Source organism: Myxine glutinosa, unplaced genomic scaffold, assembly GCF_964187855.1.
Source record: "Myxine glutinosa unplaced genomic scaffold, kmMyxGlut1.1 SCAFFOLD_154, whole genome shotgun sequence".
NCBI classification, from domain to species: Eukaryota; Metazoa; Chordata; class Myxini; order Myxiniformes; family Myxinidae; genus Myxine; species Myxine glutinosa.
In genome coordinates this window covers 110,188-127,405 of record NW_027616366.1, presented here as the reverse complement: position 1 = coordinate 127,405, position 17,218 = coordinate 110,188, and the positions used below count along the sequence as shown (strand labels likewise).

At 43.9% G+C, this 17,218-nt stretch overlaps 2 protein-coding genes across 4 annotated transcripts in view; one reads left to right on the top strand and one right to left on the bottom strand.

Annotated features, from left to right (window-relative positions):
- LOC144888926 (DNA repair and recombination protein RAD54-like) overlaps positions 1-4,391 on the top strand; it is a 23,247-nt gene extending 18,856 nt beyond the window's left edge. Inside the window, exons 4-6 of the mRNA XM_078768694.1 lie at positions 1,305-1,484; positions 1,581-1,744; positions 3,343-4,391. Coding sequence (XP_078624820.1) covers positions 1,305-1,484; positions 1,581-1,744; positions 3,343-3,541 — 543 coding nt within the window. The 3' untranslated portion in view covers positions 3,542-4,391. The remainder of the gene's footprint in view (positions 1-1,304; positions 1,485-1,580; positions 1,745-3,342) is intronic.
- LOC137434394 (alpha-ketoglutarate-dependent dioxygenase alkB homolog 7, mitochondrial) lies at positions 4,083-17,218 on the bottom strand. Of its 3 annotated transcripts, none has more exons than XR_013621474.1 (5): positions 16,791-17,177; positions 7,561-7,734; positions 6,849-6,970; positions 4,586-5,735; positions 4,083-4,356 (listed from the first exon to the last, which is right to left on the bottom strand). XR_013621474.1 is itself a non-coding variant. In XM_078768698.1 (5 exons), exons 1-4 carry the CDS (start codon positions 16,818-16,820, stop codon positions 4,618-4,620), a joined length of 399 nt encoding a protein of 132 aa, XP_078624824.1. In that variant the 5' UTR covers positions 16,821-17,218; the 3' UTR covers positions 4,083-4,356; positions 4,586-4,617. The 3 variants fall into 3 exon arrangements, 2 of the variants coding, with proteins under 2 accessions (XP_078624824.1, XP_078624823.1); XM_078768698.1 differs by having other exon boundaries at positions 4,586-4,690; positions 16,791-17,218; XM_078768697.1 differs by lacking the exon at positions 4,586-5,735.

The window sequence follows — 17,218 nt, the reverse complement described above, 5'->3', positions numbered from 1 at the left end:
CTCAGATATGTTGAGCTGCACGTCAACCTTCTTTGTGTGAAGGCTTTTGTCCGAAGCAGAGACAGTATTCTGCAGGGGCATATATTAATGTGAGTGTTGAGGCTTGGAGGGTAGAGAAGTCATTGCCACAGAGTTTGTGGATCAATTTGAGTCTTGCAGCTACTTTTACTGCTACCTTTTCTGTATGCTGCCGGAGGGTCACAGCCCAATAGAGTTGCACGCAAAGGTAAGTAAGTATCTGAGGGAAGGAGAGAGGGATGTTGTTGAGCTTGACTTTCAGCTGTCTCCTTGCTTTGCTATCCTGCAGATGGAAGACGGAGTATGCTGTTTTCTGAACATTGAGACAGTCGCACCGTTGGTGGTAGTAGAGGCTCATTGTTGCAACATCTCTGCTTAGTGTCTTCAACTTTCTCAAATGTCTTGCCTGCATGTGATCTCAAAATGGCAAGATCATCAACTTAGGCCTACATGTTAACCAGGAGTCAGAGCCTCCATTATTGTGATTGTTTAACTGACTCGACTGTCCATTCAGGAGAACCCAGAAGCAATGATTGCAAGTCATCATTTGGATGTTGTGGACAATTTCTTGAAGAGAAAATCAGTCTACAAGGGCTTGGTCTGTAGCTCATGGTGTACTGCTCTTCCCTGTGACCCACAAAATAATCTTAGGGATCAGCAGAGAGTCACACAGCTGTAGTCTGTCTGTCAGTAGGATAGGGGTATTTTACGGTACAATACGGTGTTAAGACTCTCAAAATGCACTTTCACCGCACACCTCCAAACCTTTGGTTTACTTTTCTGTGATTTGTGGAAACACCTTCCTGAGGTTTTTTACCTCACTCTTCCTTTGAGAGCTTCAAACAGGCTGGTCACCACCTTCTCATGCCATTCTCTCTGTCCCCTACCCATTATCTTTTCTACCCCCATGAATCATACCTATCTCAACCCTATTACTTGCAGGTTATCATTTTTCCTCCTCTTTGCCCATTTCTTCATTTCCTTGTTTTTTGGAAAACTATGGCCCCTTGTCACCACTGTCAGTTTGTTGCCTCACTTTTCCATGGGCCGCCATCATGTATTAAATAAAATCAAGTTGTACTGCAGTCCATTTCATGAATATTGGTCGTATACGTTAAAAAGAAAGAGTACCACTTTATGAAAGTATGTCTTGGCTGTCCAAATTTTGACCACTAATGCTTCATAAATCGCTCGGTGATCTAGGTGAACAAGACGATGATGGCACTGTTTTGTTTCTATGTAAAGACTGACTTGTTGGGGTTTATACTGTCACACTGCCCAAGCAGAGTCCAGAATTTATATTCATGTTGAGCAGCAAAGCTGGCGGTTGTGGTTTGAACCTAATTGGAGCAAACCGCCTGATCATGTTTGATCCCGACTGGAATCCAGCGAACGACGAGCAGGCCATGGCGCGGGTGTGGCGTGACGGACAGAAGAAAACGTGCTTCGTGTACCGCCTCGTATCGGTAAGGATTTGTGCACGTCAATGGAATAAAACAGTGTTTTTAATGTGGCAATGGCATTATTGGATGACTTGTGTTGGTCACTTCCTGATACTGCAGACTGGGACCATAGAGGAAAAGGTTTTGCAACGTCAGACTCACAAGAAGGCTCTGAGTAGCTGCGTGGTGGATAAGGAGACGGATGTTGAGCGGCACTTTACACGGGGTGAACTTCGCGACCTATTTGTACTCAATGAAGAAACCACGAGCGACACTCACGACAAGTTCGTTCCTCATTCCACTCCTTTCCCATCTGCACACTTGGCTTAAGATACTGGGACCCTGGAGTTGAATGCCATATACAACAACAACACAACTGGCATTTTAAGGCCATTTTCCCTGCTGGAGCAGGGGTTAGCCTTGCGGTCCCCATGACAATCTTCTCCATTTTGCCCTATTTTCTGCATCTCCCCTTGTCAACCCCCTTGCCTGCATTTCTTCTTCCACCATCTTCAGCCAAGTCTTTCTCGGTCTTCCCCGTCCTCTACTTCCTTCTACAGTCATTTCCATCACTCTTCTCAACCAGTCACTTTCATCCTTCCTCAACGCATGACCAAACCATCTGAACCTCTTTCTCTTCACAGCATCCATCACAGGCTCTATTCCCATCATCTTTCGCAATTCATCATTTGTCTTCCTCTCTCTCAACGATACTCCACACATCCACCGAACCATTCACATTTCCACCCTTTCCAGCCTTCGTTGCTGCTCTACGTTCATTACCCATGTCTCGCTCCCATAAATCATAACACTTCTCACACATGCAGCATACACCTTTCCCTTCAGCTTCAACGACACTCCCCTCCTCGTCAGCATGCCACTCAGTTCTCGAAACTTCTTCCATGCACATCTCACTCTAGCATCCATTGCCGAGTCTGATCCACCATCTCCATTCAGCATGTCTCCGAGGTAGCAAAATGTTTTCACACCTTCCAGCTTCACGCCGTCTCCAAGATCCAACTCAACATTTCCTCCATCTGCAGCTCACTCTGTGCACACCCTACACTTGAATGTAGTTGCCACACTGGTTAATGACCCTCTCAGACCACTACATTTTTGATGAACCCACTCAGCGCACATTGTACATTGAATGGAGTTCACTCCGACACCCTTCCTGCACAAAGCACACGGCCACTTCCCAGTTCTTTCCACCTCACCACATGCTTTACCACCTGCCATCACCTTCGTCTTTCCCATATTCACCTTCAGACCTTTTGTCTCCATACATTCCTTCCACTTGTTCATCTTCTCCTTCAGTCCATCCATACTTTCTGCAATCAACACCAGATTATCTGCATACAACAACTCCCACGGCAAACCCTCCTTTATGTTCCGAGCCAGCACCTCCATCACAGCTACAAATAGTAGTGGACTTAGTACCGACCCCTGATGCACTCCCACCTTCACCTCAAACTCACCACTGTTCCCGTCATTCGTCCTTACAGCTGTGCGCGCTCTTTCGTACATTGCCGTCACTACTCTGATCAACCATTCCTCCACTCCTAACTTCCTCAATGCCCATGTCACTACTTTGCGTGGAACCCTTTCGAATGCTTTCTCCAGATCAACAAACCCAAGAAACAACTTCTTCCTCTTCCTCCATGTACTTCTCCTGCATCTGCCTTACAATAAAAAGCATGTCTGTCGTTCCTCCTCTGCATATACTGCATTGATTTATGTTAGCAAATTAATGATTATGTATAGTGTCTTCTAATATCCCTGCTTTGTATATGAAAGGTGTGCAACATCATATGAAAGAATGTAATTCTTCATTTCCTTCCCCACATCCACCACACCCCTCCTCCTTTCCCCTTGCCCAAAGATTTCGCTGCCGTCGTTGTGTGAACGGCATCCAGGTGCGCGCACCTCCAACGGAAGCAGACTGTACGTCAGCCTTATCGCAATGGCAGCACAGTGCTGAGAGGCGCCACCTGCCAGACACTGCACTCCGTGCCGCTTGGGATGCCGGCATTTCCTTTGTGTTCCATCAACGCTCTCACGAGACTCGCGCTCTCGTGTGAACCCATGTGTACTTTATCCTGAAGGCATTACATTTTTAGCAAGCGCTTGCATTCCTTCCTGTGGAACCACTCCCGCAGGCCTCAGGAACCGAGTGAGAACTTTGGGTGGAAACTTGTTTTATAAACTCAGAAATGCAGCATGCCACTAGGCAAAGGATTGACGAATGGTATCACAAACCTCCACCATTGTTGGAATGGTGAAAGTGATCCACTGTGTCACAGTTGCCATAACGATGGCTCGGTTGAGAGTTCGCCGTCACGCTGCACTTGCAAGTCTGCTCCATACTGTAAAGCAAATGAAGTGCTGTTTTGAGTTGGCCGTTTAAATTTCCCACTTCTCCTTGCAGACAGCTTGGAGCAATGCTGGCAGACTAAGTCGAAGAATTAAGATGCTTGTGATGAGGAATCTAGCAAATTCTGACCTTTGCTATCCACATCAAAAGGATCAAACTTTATTGTTTAACCTTTTGGAGAGAAAGGGCTATGAGGAGGACAGGGGTAGGTAAACTTGATGATGTCGACTAATGTGTAAAACGACTGAAACGGTTTGTCATTTATTTGTTCAATGTAACATTGTTTAACATCCCCCAAAACATGTAACATAATATCCCCCAAAACGATGGGGGAATAAAATTTATTTTTGAATCTCTTTTATTTTTACTTTTTTTTCACACAATTCATAGATTCACGTTTTCTCTTCTGGAAAGTTCCGGAAAATGATGGCGATCCGTCTGCTTCTCGGGATGTGTTTTCCTTCGTAATAGGATTCTTCGTTCTTTAGAATTTCGTGAGTGAACATGTATCGCACTTTATCCCTGAGGAAGGGAGATTAAAAACTGACATGATCTTTTGCACAGTGTACACATATCTCCAATCATGGAGAGGTGAATAATGTTTGCATAATGCAAGGGTCTAGGTCGAGCCCAGTGGTTTCCAACCTTTTTAAACATAAGATCACTTTTAGAATCGAAATGCAACCCAAGATCTCCCCTTAAAAAATTCTACTTTACTAAAAAGATGTATTTTTGCTGATGCATAACACACCTTGTTCTTAGTGTGACACCTGTGCTTGCACACTATCTGTGAGTGCTTTGAAGTCTGGGTCCTCGTTTGAGATGGCCAGTCTCATACAATCCATCAGATGGACATCTGTGAGATAAGTACGATACTTTGTGAGATGGATTTTTCCCAGATGAAATCATCGTCTGAGATATGTGGAATTAGAGTAGGCCTTCACCTCGAGTGCACAGGAAGTAAGAAGAGGGTACTTCTCTCTGTTTGAAATTCCCCAAAACTCTTTCTCCCTTGACCTAGCTTTCAGCTCTGTCATCTTGCATGGTGATTATCTCCATGTCACGTCCACTGCTCTGGTCAAACACCTGCTGAAATTTTGCTGTTCTCCAATGTCCACTTCAAGAAAATTATTTGAGACAAAACGATTTCTTCCATCTTGTCTACCTCCTGAAATTGTCTGTTGAATTCCTTTTCCAATCGTCAGGTGGTCATGCAATTTTTTTGTTTATGGAACACTTCTTTGGTGTTTTGTAGGATTTTCTCCAGATTTGGGAAGTGTCCTGACACCTTGTTCTTTAACTGGGAGGACCACAGGCCTTGTTTCAACTTGAATGCATTCACTGCACTGATCATGTGTGACAAGTCCCTGTCCCTCCCCTGCAGTTCGTGATTCAGCTCGTTAAGTTTTGCCTATATTTGATTTAGGAAAGGTGACATTTTCAGGAATCAGATTTTAAAATCTCTGGAGGACTTTTCCTCGACTTAACCACTTCACATCTTCATGAAGGATGAGCTCACCGCAGGTGGCATCGAGCTCATCGAGTAACAATTTGAACGAGCAATGGTGCAGAGCTCTTAGCAATAATTGAGTTGACGATCTTGATAACTGTCATTACATGAAAAACGTTGATATCCTTGCTCGCTAGCGCTTGTTGGTGGATAACACGGTGGTAATTGACAAAGGAGGCAAATGCAGGATCATTTCAGCAAAGTGCAATAAGGCCTGCATTGGCACCCAGCAATGTCGGTGCACCTTTAAAATTCGTTGTAGACATCCTCGCCTCTTGTCCTCTAAGTGGCAAAAGAGTGAGAAAGTCGTCCGTTGTTGCTGAGTCTTGAATGCCATGCAAATTAAAACAATCAGCTGGGCCGTATCCATCGTGTATACCGATGCATCAAACTGCAATGAGAAACATTCACAATCTGATGTCTTTAAAGATAAATTCACAGTCTATTTGATGAGACACATCCTCGGACAGCGATTCCACCCTTTTGGCTACTTTTGAAGCGGCATGCTCTTGATGGCTGTCGTAATTTCACGTTGTTTTTCTTTCTTTAAACAAGCTGTCGGCAGTAACTGTCATAGCCTCATTGATTAACTTCATCGGTGAATGGTTTCTTATGTTTCGCCAGCAGATGGCTAATGCGAAAAGATGCCTTCTTGGACGGGCCCGGCTTCTCACTCGTCATTTTGGCTTTAGGAAATTAATCTTTAAAAAACACACACACATACATATATATATATACATATATATATATATATATATATATATATATATATATATATATATATATATATATATATATATATATATATATATACACATATATATATATATATATATATACACATATATATATACATATATATACACATATATATATACATACACACACACACACACACAAGTATATATATATATATATATATATGAGCAACCGACAACTGTATGGTAACCGCAGCAGTACAGCAACTGCATCATTAATGGATAATCAGTTCGTTTAAACGCAAATAATTTCTGATTGACCTGTGCACCCACATTTAGCTCTTTTAAAAACTCTCCAGCAGCTTGCGTATGCGACCCACAGCCACTGCAGTTTCAAATACAACCACCATACTGAACCACGACCCTTCCCAAACTTTTTTTTCAATGTTAAGATCGACGAGTGAAGATTCTGGGATCGACCTGTCAATCCCGATTGCGAGGCTCTCGCTAAACGACAAGGTAGCAAGGTTAGCAAGTCCCAAAGGGTATGTGCAAAACGGGGAGTGGGGTATAAGTATATACAAAGATCTGATGGAGCACATCAACTGGTTCTGATGGATCTTTGTTGTGATTTTTTTTTTTCTAGATGGCTCCTTGAACAATTTGCAGCTGAGTGAAGGGTGGCCCATGACCTGGAAGATTCTCTTAAAATGTCTAGTCTGGCACAGACTCATCACAGTAAAGCAAGGGGTTGATTTTTCTATTACTGGTGGCCTATTGCACAAAGTTGCAAACATTTTACTCACCGCATGATATAAAGAGAGCGCCGTTTGAGCAGCGTATCCATTTGTTCAGCCGTTCCTTCGTGTACGAAACGCATGACGCAGGTGGACAGCAAGCTGAGGCCAGCGATGGTGTTCCCACAGAACTGCATCGACACCAGAGCATCTTCGCTGATACCAACATTGCTTATTAACTCGGAAAATTCCTTCCTTATGTCTAAAGTAGAGCGTAATAGAGCCGATGATACAAAAGGCAGGAATGGTCTTGTACCTGTTGAAGCACCTTTTCACTCCATCCATTAGTCATCTACTACTTCTTTAATGGCCACAATTATTCCGACGTCCTTGTGGGGTTGACCGGGGGAAGCTTGTCCCAAATCTTCCACGAACCAGTCCTGACGACGTTCAATTAAGGTTAGGCCAGGAATATTGAATTTTGGCCATGGTGCTGGCGATAGCTCATCTGCTCTTCATGAAGGACACCATGAGATCTTTAACATCCACCAAATAATGCCAGCACATGGGACGCCCATTTAACGTCAGAGGGACGGCACACACTGACGAATCGCCCTGCCTGTGACCCACCAGGATGACAGTTTACAGCTGGGATGAGATTCAAACCCAAGCCAGACAGCTTAGAGGTGAGTGTGCATACCTCTAGGTCGAGACCATCCTGTCGGGCCCCCCTTTAGTCATTTACTTACAAAGAAGAAATGGGTGAATGAATGAATGTCACCTTGATGCTGTCGACATGTGGTTTGATGTACCCATGAGCATCCAAATCTAGGATGTGGATCAGAGGGCTGACTTCACTTCCTGTTCCAAATGCTGTCTCACAAACTCTATGCAACAGGGAGGCAGCCTCAGCACTCCATTTCTCCCGCTCTATCTCACGATAGCCATGGATAGCCTAAGAGAAGAAAATCCTAATTAGTTTATACAGATCGGTTGCAGGGCAGTGTAAATTGGCCACAGGCTTTTACTTTCTTAAAGGATATCAAAGCTTATGGAACAGCAGAACAAAAGTGTCAACAGACAGTGTGGCGAAGGAAATAGGGACAAGAATGTAAGTGAGGATGAACCACAGTACGAATAGTTTCAGTTGAAAGGGGGAAGGTTCTCAATCGGTGTCGTAAAATTGGGACACCATGAGGTAGGCAACACACGTGAAGGTCCTGGAGAGAAAAGGCAAGAGACAACAGATTCGGGAAGTTCTATATGTGAGAGAAAATGTGACTCGGGGTGGGGGGTGAATGGAGGTGACCAACGAGTTTAGACTTGGTGACAGTCACAAGGCAAGTCTGATAGAATGTGTGTGACAGTTAGAAAGACAGGTGAGGACAGCAAGAGCAAGCCGAAAATAGACCTAATAGAGGGGTCAATATATGGTTGAACCCCCAAAAAATTGATACAAAAGGTTTTTCAATGGATTATGGTACCATTGGGCATGCTAAATAACATACTAAAAATACAGTAACATCTGACTTCCGGAAAGGGGTCATTTTCAAGATGGCGTCCAAGATGGCCGCCGGGAGCTTAAAATGGCCATATCTCAATTATTATTCAACCTAGAAAGGTGTTTTTGGTGTCTAACCCTGGGTTTTAGGGCCCAAGGAATCCAATTGAATCAATAAAATTACCATCAGTTAATTATTTATTGACAAGTCCAAGATGGCATCCCAAGATGACATCCTGATCCACTAAAATGGCTCTGTCGAATAGTAGTCAACCTAGAGAGATATTTTCAGTGTGTATACCTAGGTTTAAGGCACCCAGGAAATCATCAAAATTACTTAAATAAGCACAAAGTAATCAGGTAATCCAGTAAGCCAGGTTTACCAGTCCATTAGGCATTTGTTGTCTTATACAGTTAGTCGCTATTCATCGTCATCCTCCGACTCACCAGCTAATGAACCAAGTGTGTGTTTCAGATTGGAGATAAGAGTGTAATGTGTCTACACCACTGCCACCTGTGACTCCAGTCCACAGTATTCAGTGATCATTACAGACAAAGGTTTGTACAAAGCTTGAGAGGTTATGGCAAGGGACAGACTATTTTATATTGGGGAGGGTATGACTGACTATCATACCCTCCCCAATACATATGCTGACTTCACCATCCAGCATTATGGTTCAGCTACGACCATTGTCTTTGATGGCTATGAGGAAGGGCCGTCCATTAAAGACAACACGCATCAGAGAAGAGGACACAATATTCATCCCATTGTCAGCTTCACTGCTGAGACAAAGTTCTCAGGCAAGAAGGAGGAGGTCCTGTCAAGAGATATCAATAAACAGAGACTGATCGGGATGATAAGTGATGAACTGAGAGAAAGGTATTGCACTGTGGTCAATGCACCTGGAGATGCTGACGTAGATATAGTAAAGGCTGCAGTGGAGGCATCTCTTCTACACACCACTACACTGATTGGAGAAGATACTGATCTCCTTGTCTTACTCCTTTACTTGCGCAGGGAGACAGTAAGAGCCTTTATTTCAGATCAGACAAGTCCAAAGCTGATGGCAGTTTTAAAGTGTATGACATCAACTGTCTAAAAGAAATCCTCGGACATGACATGTGTTCTCAGTTGATATTCATCCATGCCATGACTGGTTGTGACACGACTTCTCGGATTTTTGGTGTTGGCAAAAATACTGCTTTCCAGAAGCTTGTAAAAGGAGAGCCTGTCCTTCGGTCTTGTGCCAACACATTCACCATCCCAAACCAGACCACAGAGGTGATTGATGACTTTGGATGCCGATTAATGGCTATCCTCTTTGGTGGCAAGTGCAAAGATTCCCTTGCAACAATGCGATATAACACCTTCAGCAAGAATGGTTGTCTCTGCTTCGTCTTTTGTAACACCCGAGCGTCTGCCCCCAACTAAATCTGCTACCATACTTCACTGTCGTAGAGCGTACTACCAGATCATGGTGTGGATGGGAAAAGAAGAGGGTATGGATGCCATGAAATGGGGGTGGAGCCTGCAGGATAATCAGTTTGTCCCACTTATGTCAAGAATGAACGCTGCTCCAGACAATCTCTTGAAGGTCATTCATTGTAACTGCTCCACTGCCTGCAAGACACTCCGCTGCTCTTGTAGAAGATATGGACTACCATGTACTACTGCCTGTGGACCGTGCCAACTTGAAGAATGTGACAATCCACATACCAAGTTTCTTCCAGAGGAGTCGGAGGATGACGATGAATAGCGACTAACTGTATAAGACAACAAATGCCTAATGGGCTGGTAAACCTGGCTTACTGGATTACCTGATTACTTTGTGCTTATTTAAGTAATTTTGATGATTTCCTGGGTGCCTTAAACCTAGGTATACACACTGAAAAAATCTCTCTAGGTTGACTGCTATTCGACAGAGCCATTTTAGTGGATCAGGATGTCACCTTGGGATGCCATCTTGGACTTGTCAATAAATAATTAACTGATGGTAATTTTATTGATTCAATTGGATTCCTTGGGCCCTAAAACCTAGGGTTAGACACCAAAACCACCTTTCTAGGTTGAATAATAATTGAGATATGGCCATTTTAAGCTCCCGGCGGCCATATTGGACGCCATCTTGAAAACGACCCATTTCCGGAAGTCAGATGTTACTAGATTTTTAGTATGTTATTTAGCATGCCCAATGGTACCAGAATCCATTGAAAAACCTTTATCAATTTTTCTGGGGTTAGGTGAGTTTTTTTGTCGTATATTGACCCTTCTATAAAGACTGCAACGCCACTAACTTGCTCATGGTAAACAAAAAGCTGACCTTCACATTCAGACTTTTGGCCTAAGATGCTGATGACAAGGTGGGCCTTAAACGTCATTGCTTTAAGGGTGGCAAGATGGAAAGCAGTAGCAGTGGTCTACTATGGAGAAGCATATTCCATGAGACTTCAGAAAAGCCTTGAGGGTGGCACAGCTACTCCCTCCCTCATATTGTAGGCCTCCAACTTCAGAGGACAGCAAAGTGAGGGATCCTCCAGTAGCCTCTGAATCTCCTGACATTATTTGTCTCGTGTAAACTTTTCTTGCATGCAGAAGGTTGGAAACTCATGTATTTTCCAATGCAGCACCTGGCTTTGGAGGCTCGCTTGGCGATATGATCTGCCCAATAAAGATGAAAGCTGATGGCGAGTCCCAGGAGCTCCAGAGATGAGAGGGTAACCACAGAAATAAACTGTTGTAGGGTTTGCCAGCTGCTTGTTATGGAGATACAAATTGAGGATTGTTTCTTTCCTGCATTACAGGACATTACAGGATGATGAACAGTTGCTTATTTTCACAAGATCTGCAGAGAGGGATGCTGCTGCAGCGTAATTGGCAGTGGGAGACTTTGAAGGTAGGAGGAGGGAGAGGGGAGTTATGGTCAATGAGGAACTATCCTGCACAGAGTTGAGTTATACACAATGTGGTGCAAAGTACAGGGTTTCCACAAATTACCATTCCAAATTCAAATCATAATAATAAAAAAACGATGAAATGGGATATCACAATGTGGTTTGCTGCATGTGAAAGAATATTCCTCAAAGTTTTATTTACATTTTTTTTTGGTTCCAGGAGTCTCCTGATACACGGTAGATGACATTTGCTGCATATGGTGCCCCCACAAGAAACAGCGCAATGTGTTTCCTGGTTTATAAAGACAAAATCATCTACATGGGTTCAACAACGCTTCAGGATGATCTATGGAAGAAAGCCAAGCACGAGTGGTGAGGATGTTGAACACACTTGTGAGTCGTTCGAGCGCAGTCTCTATGAGTCCTTTAGGACTGCCACCATGGAGCTGCAGCTACACTGCTCAACAGTACATGAAGTGCTGCACACGCGATTGCAGCTGTACACATGGAAAGTTCACTTAAACCGGACGACTGCATGCGATGAATCACATTTTCAGTGGATATTTTGGAATGCTGAGACGGAGATGACGGATTCCCATGACGCGTGCTCTTCTCAAATGAGTTAACCTTCCATGTTTTGGGAAAGTTAACAGACATAATATCATGATTTGGGGCTCTGAGCCTCCACATGAGGTCTGAGAACTTGAGCATGACAGCCAAAAAGTTAACGTGTTGTGCGGCCTCATGCATCACCGAGTCATTGGGCCATTCTTCTCTGCTGAAGCCACTATAAAGTCTGACAATTATTAGCTGAATATGTTGGAGAACCTTGTACTCCCGCAATTGGTGGATCTGATGGAAAGAGGTCATTTACCAACAATACAGAGCTCCCCCACACTGGAGTCTTATAGTGCACAATTTCTTCAATGAACACTTCAATGATTGATGGATTGGGTGCGACGATCCGAAACTGTGGGCACCACGTTTGCTGGACATAACGCCTCTGGATGTTTTTTCATATGGTTATGTGGAGGACCTGGTGTACCGAACGAAGCTTACCGATATTGCAAATCTGAGGAATAAGATAAGGGCTGCAATCAAGACCATCTATATTATAATAGCCGTAGATGATTCTGTCTGTCTGTCTGTCTATCTGTTGGGTGTCTGTCCGGGGTGTGGCTTACTCGGTTTGCAGAGTAGCTCCACCCATAGCTCCACCCATTCTGGGAGTGGCTTCATATAATTATAAACAAATATCCACCATTTTATTAACTCGCATAGCTTTGAGTCCTGTTTTGTAGGCCCGTGGTGTCTTCCTCTCTCTCCCAGTTTTATTTCAAATCAAATTCGATAAATCATTTCATTTTTCACAGTCGCTAACATAGTTTTAGACTCGGTTGAAAAAAAACGGGAAGAAAATCCGATGAAAGTTGCCGTTTATAGAACGAAATGAATTCTCAAAGGCCTGTAACTTCAAGGCCATTGAGTCTCTCTCACGCCTTTATCTCCAATCTAACTCACCATATGATTTCATTTTTATCGATGGTTTTACTTTTAGACTCGGTGTCAGCAATAATTGAGAACAATCCACACACGCAGGAAAATGCAGAGATATATTTTTTAAAATCGCGTCATGGTGTATCATACACCGCCCAACATGACACCGCCGGCAATGTGTCGATATATATTAAAAATTCGCTTTTGCTTTTCCGTTATGATATATTACTATTTCGTTTGATGATAGTCGTCACAAAAACGTCAACAATGATGCCGACATATATTTCTTCGTTTTTATTTCATTCAACATATTAGCCGGAAGTAAAATATGTTTCAGGAAATTACCGAGAGATATTTCTTCGTTTTTTTTATTAGTTATGTGCGCATACACTTTAAATAGGTTTATTTGAAATCTTTAATTTTCCACAAACATTCCACACACGCGGGAAAATGCAGAGATATATTTTTTAAAATCGCGTCATGGTGTATCATACACCGCCCAACATGACACCGACGGCAATGTGTCGATATCTATTTTAAATTCGATATATCATTTCATTTTTCACAGTCGCTAACATAGTTTTAGACTCGGTTGAAAAAAAACGAGAAGAAAATCCGATGAAAGTTGCCGTTTATAGAACGAAATGAATTCTCAAATGCCTGTAACTTCAAGGCCATTGAGTCTCTCTCACGCCTTTATCTCCAATCTAACTCACCATATGATTTCATTTTTATCGATGGTTTTAGAGTCGGTGTCAGCAATAATTGAGAACATTCCACACACGCGGGAAAATGCAGATATATTTTTTAAAATCGCGTCATGGTGTATCATACACCGCCTAACATGACACCGACGGCAACGTGTCGATACATATTAAAAATTCGATATATCATTTCATTTTTCACAGTCGCTACCATAGTTTTCGACTCGGTTGAAAAAAAACGGGAAGGAAATCCAATGAAAGTTGCCGTTTATAGAACGAAATGAATTCTCAAACGCCTGTAACTTCAACTTCAAGGCCATTGAGTCTCTCTCACGCCTTTATCTCCAATCTAACTCACCATATGATTTCATTTTTATCGATGGTTTTGGACTCGGTGTCAGCAATAATTGAGAACATTCCACACACGCGGGAAAATGCAGAGATATATTTTTTAAAATCGCGTCATGGTGTATCATACACTGCCCAACATGACACCGACGGCAACGTGTCGATATATATTAAAAATTCGCTTTTGCTTTTCCGTTAAGATATATTACTTTTTCGTTTGATGACAGTCGTCACAAAAACGTCAACAATGATGCCGACATATATTTCTTCGTTTTTATTTAATTCAACATTATTAGCCGGAAGTAAAATATGTTTCAGGAAATTACCGAGAGATATTTCTTCGTTTTTTAAAATTAGTTATGTGCGAATACACTTTAAATAGGTTTATTTGAAATCTTTAATTTTCCACAATATAATTTACTTGCCATTTATCATTTGATGATTACGAGACAAATTCCTCTTGAGGATCGTGACAATTCATGCGCTGCGTGGAAACTTCTATTTCCAAAATGAATGAGACGATCGATGAAGAACGCAGACTTGAACAGGATGCAGCAAGAAAACGAATGAGACGGGCGAACGAGTCCATCGACGAACGTCAATGCAAACTTGCGGGGTCACCCGTGGGAATCCCACGGGCATGGATGTGTGTGACATTTCGACATATTGAGTTAGATGCTGCACATTCATTTTTACAAAATGGTTACTGGCAAGTCATCAGATCCAGAAATGGTGTAAAAACCACCGTTTAGAGGCCATTTTTCCCCGCAAAGCGGGGGTTGGCCTTTTCGGGGACCGTGGTAGTTGTTGTTTTTTTGTCCCCTTTTTGAAGCAATGTTTTACGGCCGGATGCCCTTCCTGACGCCAACCCTTTTTACCGCCTTCAACGACAAACAGGGAATTACCAGTGAACTGGTACTCAATTAGCCGACCTCGGAAGGATGACAGGCTGAGTCAACCCCCCTGGCATTAATTCGGCGATCGACCGAGATTCGAACCCAGGATCCTAAGCCGGCACCCTAGCCGCTAGCCCAACACCAGAAATGGTGTCATGAACACAATTTATTTACGCACAAGCACAAAAGCAAGACGGGCCGATTTCCGATTCCGACGGGCGAGACGGGCCGATTTCCGATTCCGACGGGCCAATTTGGAGCAAGAAAAAGAACGAGACGGGAGAAAAAGGAGAGAAACGAGACGGGGAAAGCCGATTGGAGAGGCGAGTGAGGCGCGATTGGAGAGGAGTGTGAGGCGCGATTGGAGAGGAGTGTGAGGCGTGATTGGAGGGGAGTGTGAGGCACGATTGGAGAGGAGTGTGAGGCACGATTGGAGAGGAGTGTGAGGCGCGATTGGAGAGGAGTGTGAGGCGCGATTGGAGAGGAGTGTGAGGCGCGATTGGAGAGGCGTGTGAAGGATTGGAGAGGAGAGGAGTGTGAGGGATTGGAGAGGTGAGGGATTGGAAAGGAGAGGGATGTGAGGGTTTGGAGAGGAGAGGAGTGCTAGGTGGAGAGAGGAGAGTGTCAGGTGGAGACAGGAGAGTGTCAGGTGGAGACAGGAGAGTGTCAGGTGGAGACAGGAGAGTGTCAGGTGGAGAGGAGTGAGGGGTCACATATTATGTGAAATAAATAAATTGTGTTCATCACACCATTTCTGGATCTGATGACTTGCCAGTAACCATTTTGTAAAAATGAATGTGCAGCATATAACTCAATATGTCGAAATGTCACACACATCCATGCCCGTGGGATTCCCACGGGTGACCCCGCTAGTAAGTGTATAAATGCTGAACATTGATGAATGTGACACACATTGACGGCTCAACCTGCCTGTGAAACACTGGGATGACAGTTTATGGCTGGATCGGGATTCAAATCCAGGCTGCACAGCTTAGAGGTGAGTGTGCCCTGTTGCAATTGTTGATTCCATGCTTTATTTTTGATTAGGAGAAAGGTGACATATAACATGGATTATCAATGATTGCCAATGTTGCTCGCTCATTTACATGTTTAAAACAACAAAATAAAATTGTGAAAGGAAGCCTTTGAGAAGTTAAAGAACACAATGAATGCATGGGTTCCAAAACAACATTTCCTGGCAAAGGTGCAAGTAGCAAAGACAGGAAATAAAAGTAGAGCGGTGTAGAAAACAAAGACCATTTTCCAGCTGTGAAAAGAGTACGAATGGTGCAGTACAAACAGTGGCAGAGGGAGCAGACAGACATTGTGCAAGGGGTCGAGCATGACAAGATCATGCAGAGGGTGCACTGATCAGAAACCTGACAGAAGGTGGAGTTTGTGAAGGTCAAAGGCAGTACTGTACGTAGAGGGCGGAGCGTGATAAAATACAGAGGGCGGAGCGAGAAGATTTAAAGAGGCGGGGTTTCAAAGAAAAATAGAGGGGACTGAGATTGATGTGCAGAGGGCAGAGCGAGAAGGTTTTAAAGAGGCGGGGTTTCAAAGAAAAATAGAGGGGACGGAGATGGAAGTGCAGAGGGCGGAGCGAGAAGGTTTTAAAGAGGCGGGGTTTCAAAGAAAAATAGAGGGGGCGGAGATTGACGTGCAGAGGGCGGAGCGAGGGTTTAAAGAGGCGGGGTTTCAAAGAAAAACAGTGGGGGTGGAGATTGAAGTGCAGAGGCAGAGCGAGAAGGTTTTAAAGAGGCGGGGTTTCAAAGAAAAACAGAGGGGGTGGAGATTGAAGTGCAGAGGGCGGAGCGAGAAGGTTTTAAAGAGGCGGAGTTTCAAAGAAAAACAGTGGGGGTGGAGATTGAAGTGCAGAGGGCGGAGCGAGAAGGTTTTAAAGAGGCGGGGTTTCAAAGAAAAATAGAGGGGGCGGAGATTGAAGTGCAGAGGCAGAGCGAGAAGGTTTTAAAGAGGAGGGGTTTCAAAGAAAAATAGAGGGGGCGGAGATTGAAGTGCAGAGGGTGAGGCGGTCAAACAAGTGGCAGATTGAACAGAAATCAATATTACGAATGTGACGAGGAAATGTCATTTATTCAATAACGAAATGCTCAAGGTCAGAGCGGAGCAAGAAATCGAGTAAATAACACAAATCAGAGGGAGATAAGCTCACATCGTCCCAGTGGTCGAACTGGTACTTCATTTTCCGAAACGAAGGCTCCACTTCGTCCAGTAAAATCTGCTCCTCTCGCAGACTCACGAACTCCTCACAGACACGGAGCCCGTCGGGCGGTCGCGGCTCGGAAGGCGCGGCAAAGCGGCGGCGCTCGAAGGGTCCGGGAGCGGTGGGTCGTGAGTCGTGACACTTTAGCCTTCGCTAACCAAGACACGCGGCCTAACTGGGAGCAAACAGTCCACGTCATAGTACTAGTTCGTACCTTTCTTTCCACAGTTATATTGTCCGAAGTGATACACCTCTGCCATTTGGGTTAAGCGCACACAACACCAACAGGCAAGCCGCCTATCATTACAAATGGGCATTACTCTACATACAGTACGTACAGTAAGCAAAATGACGCGGGTAATGGCAATCCAGCTTCT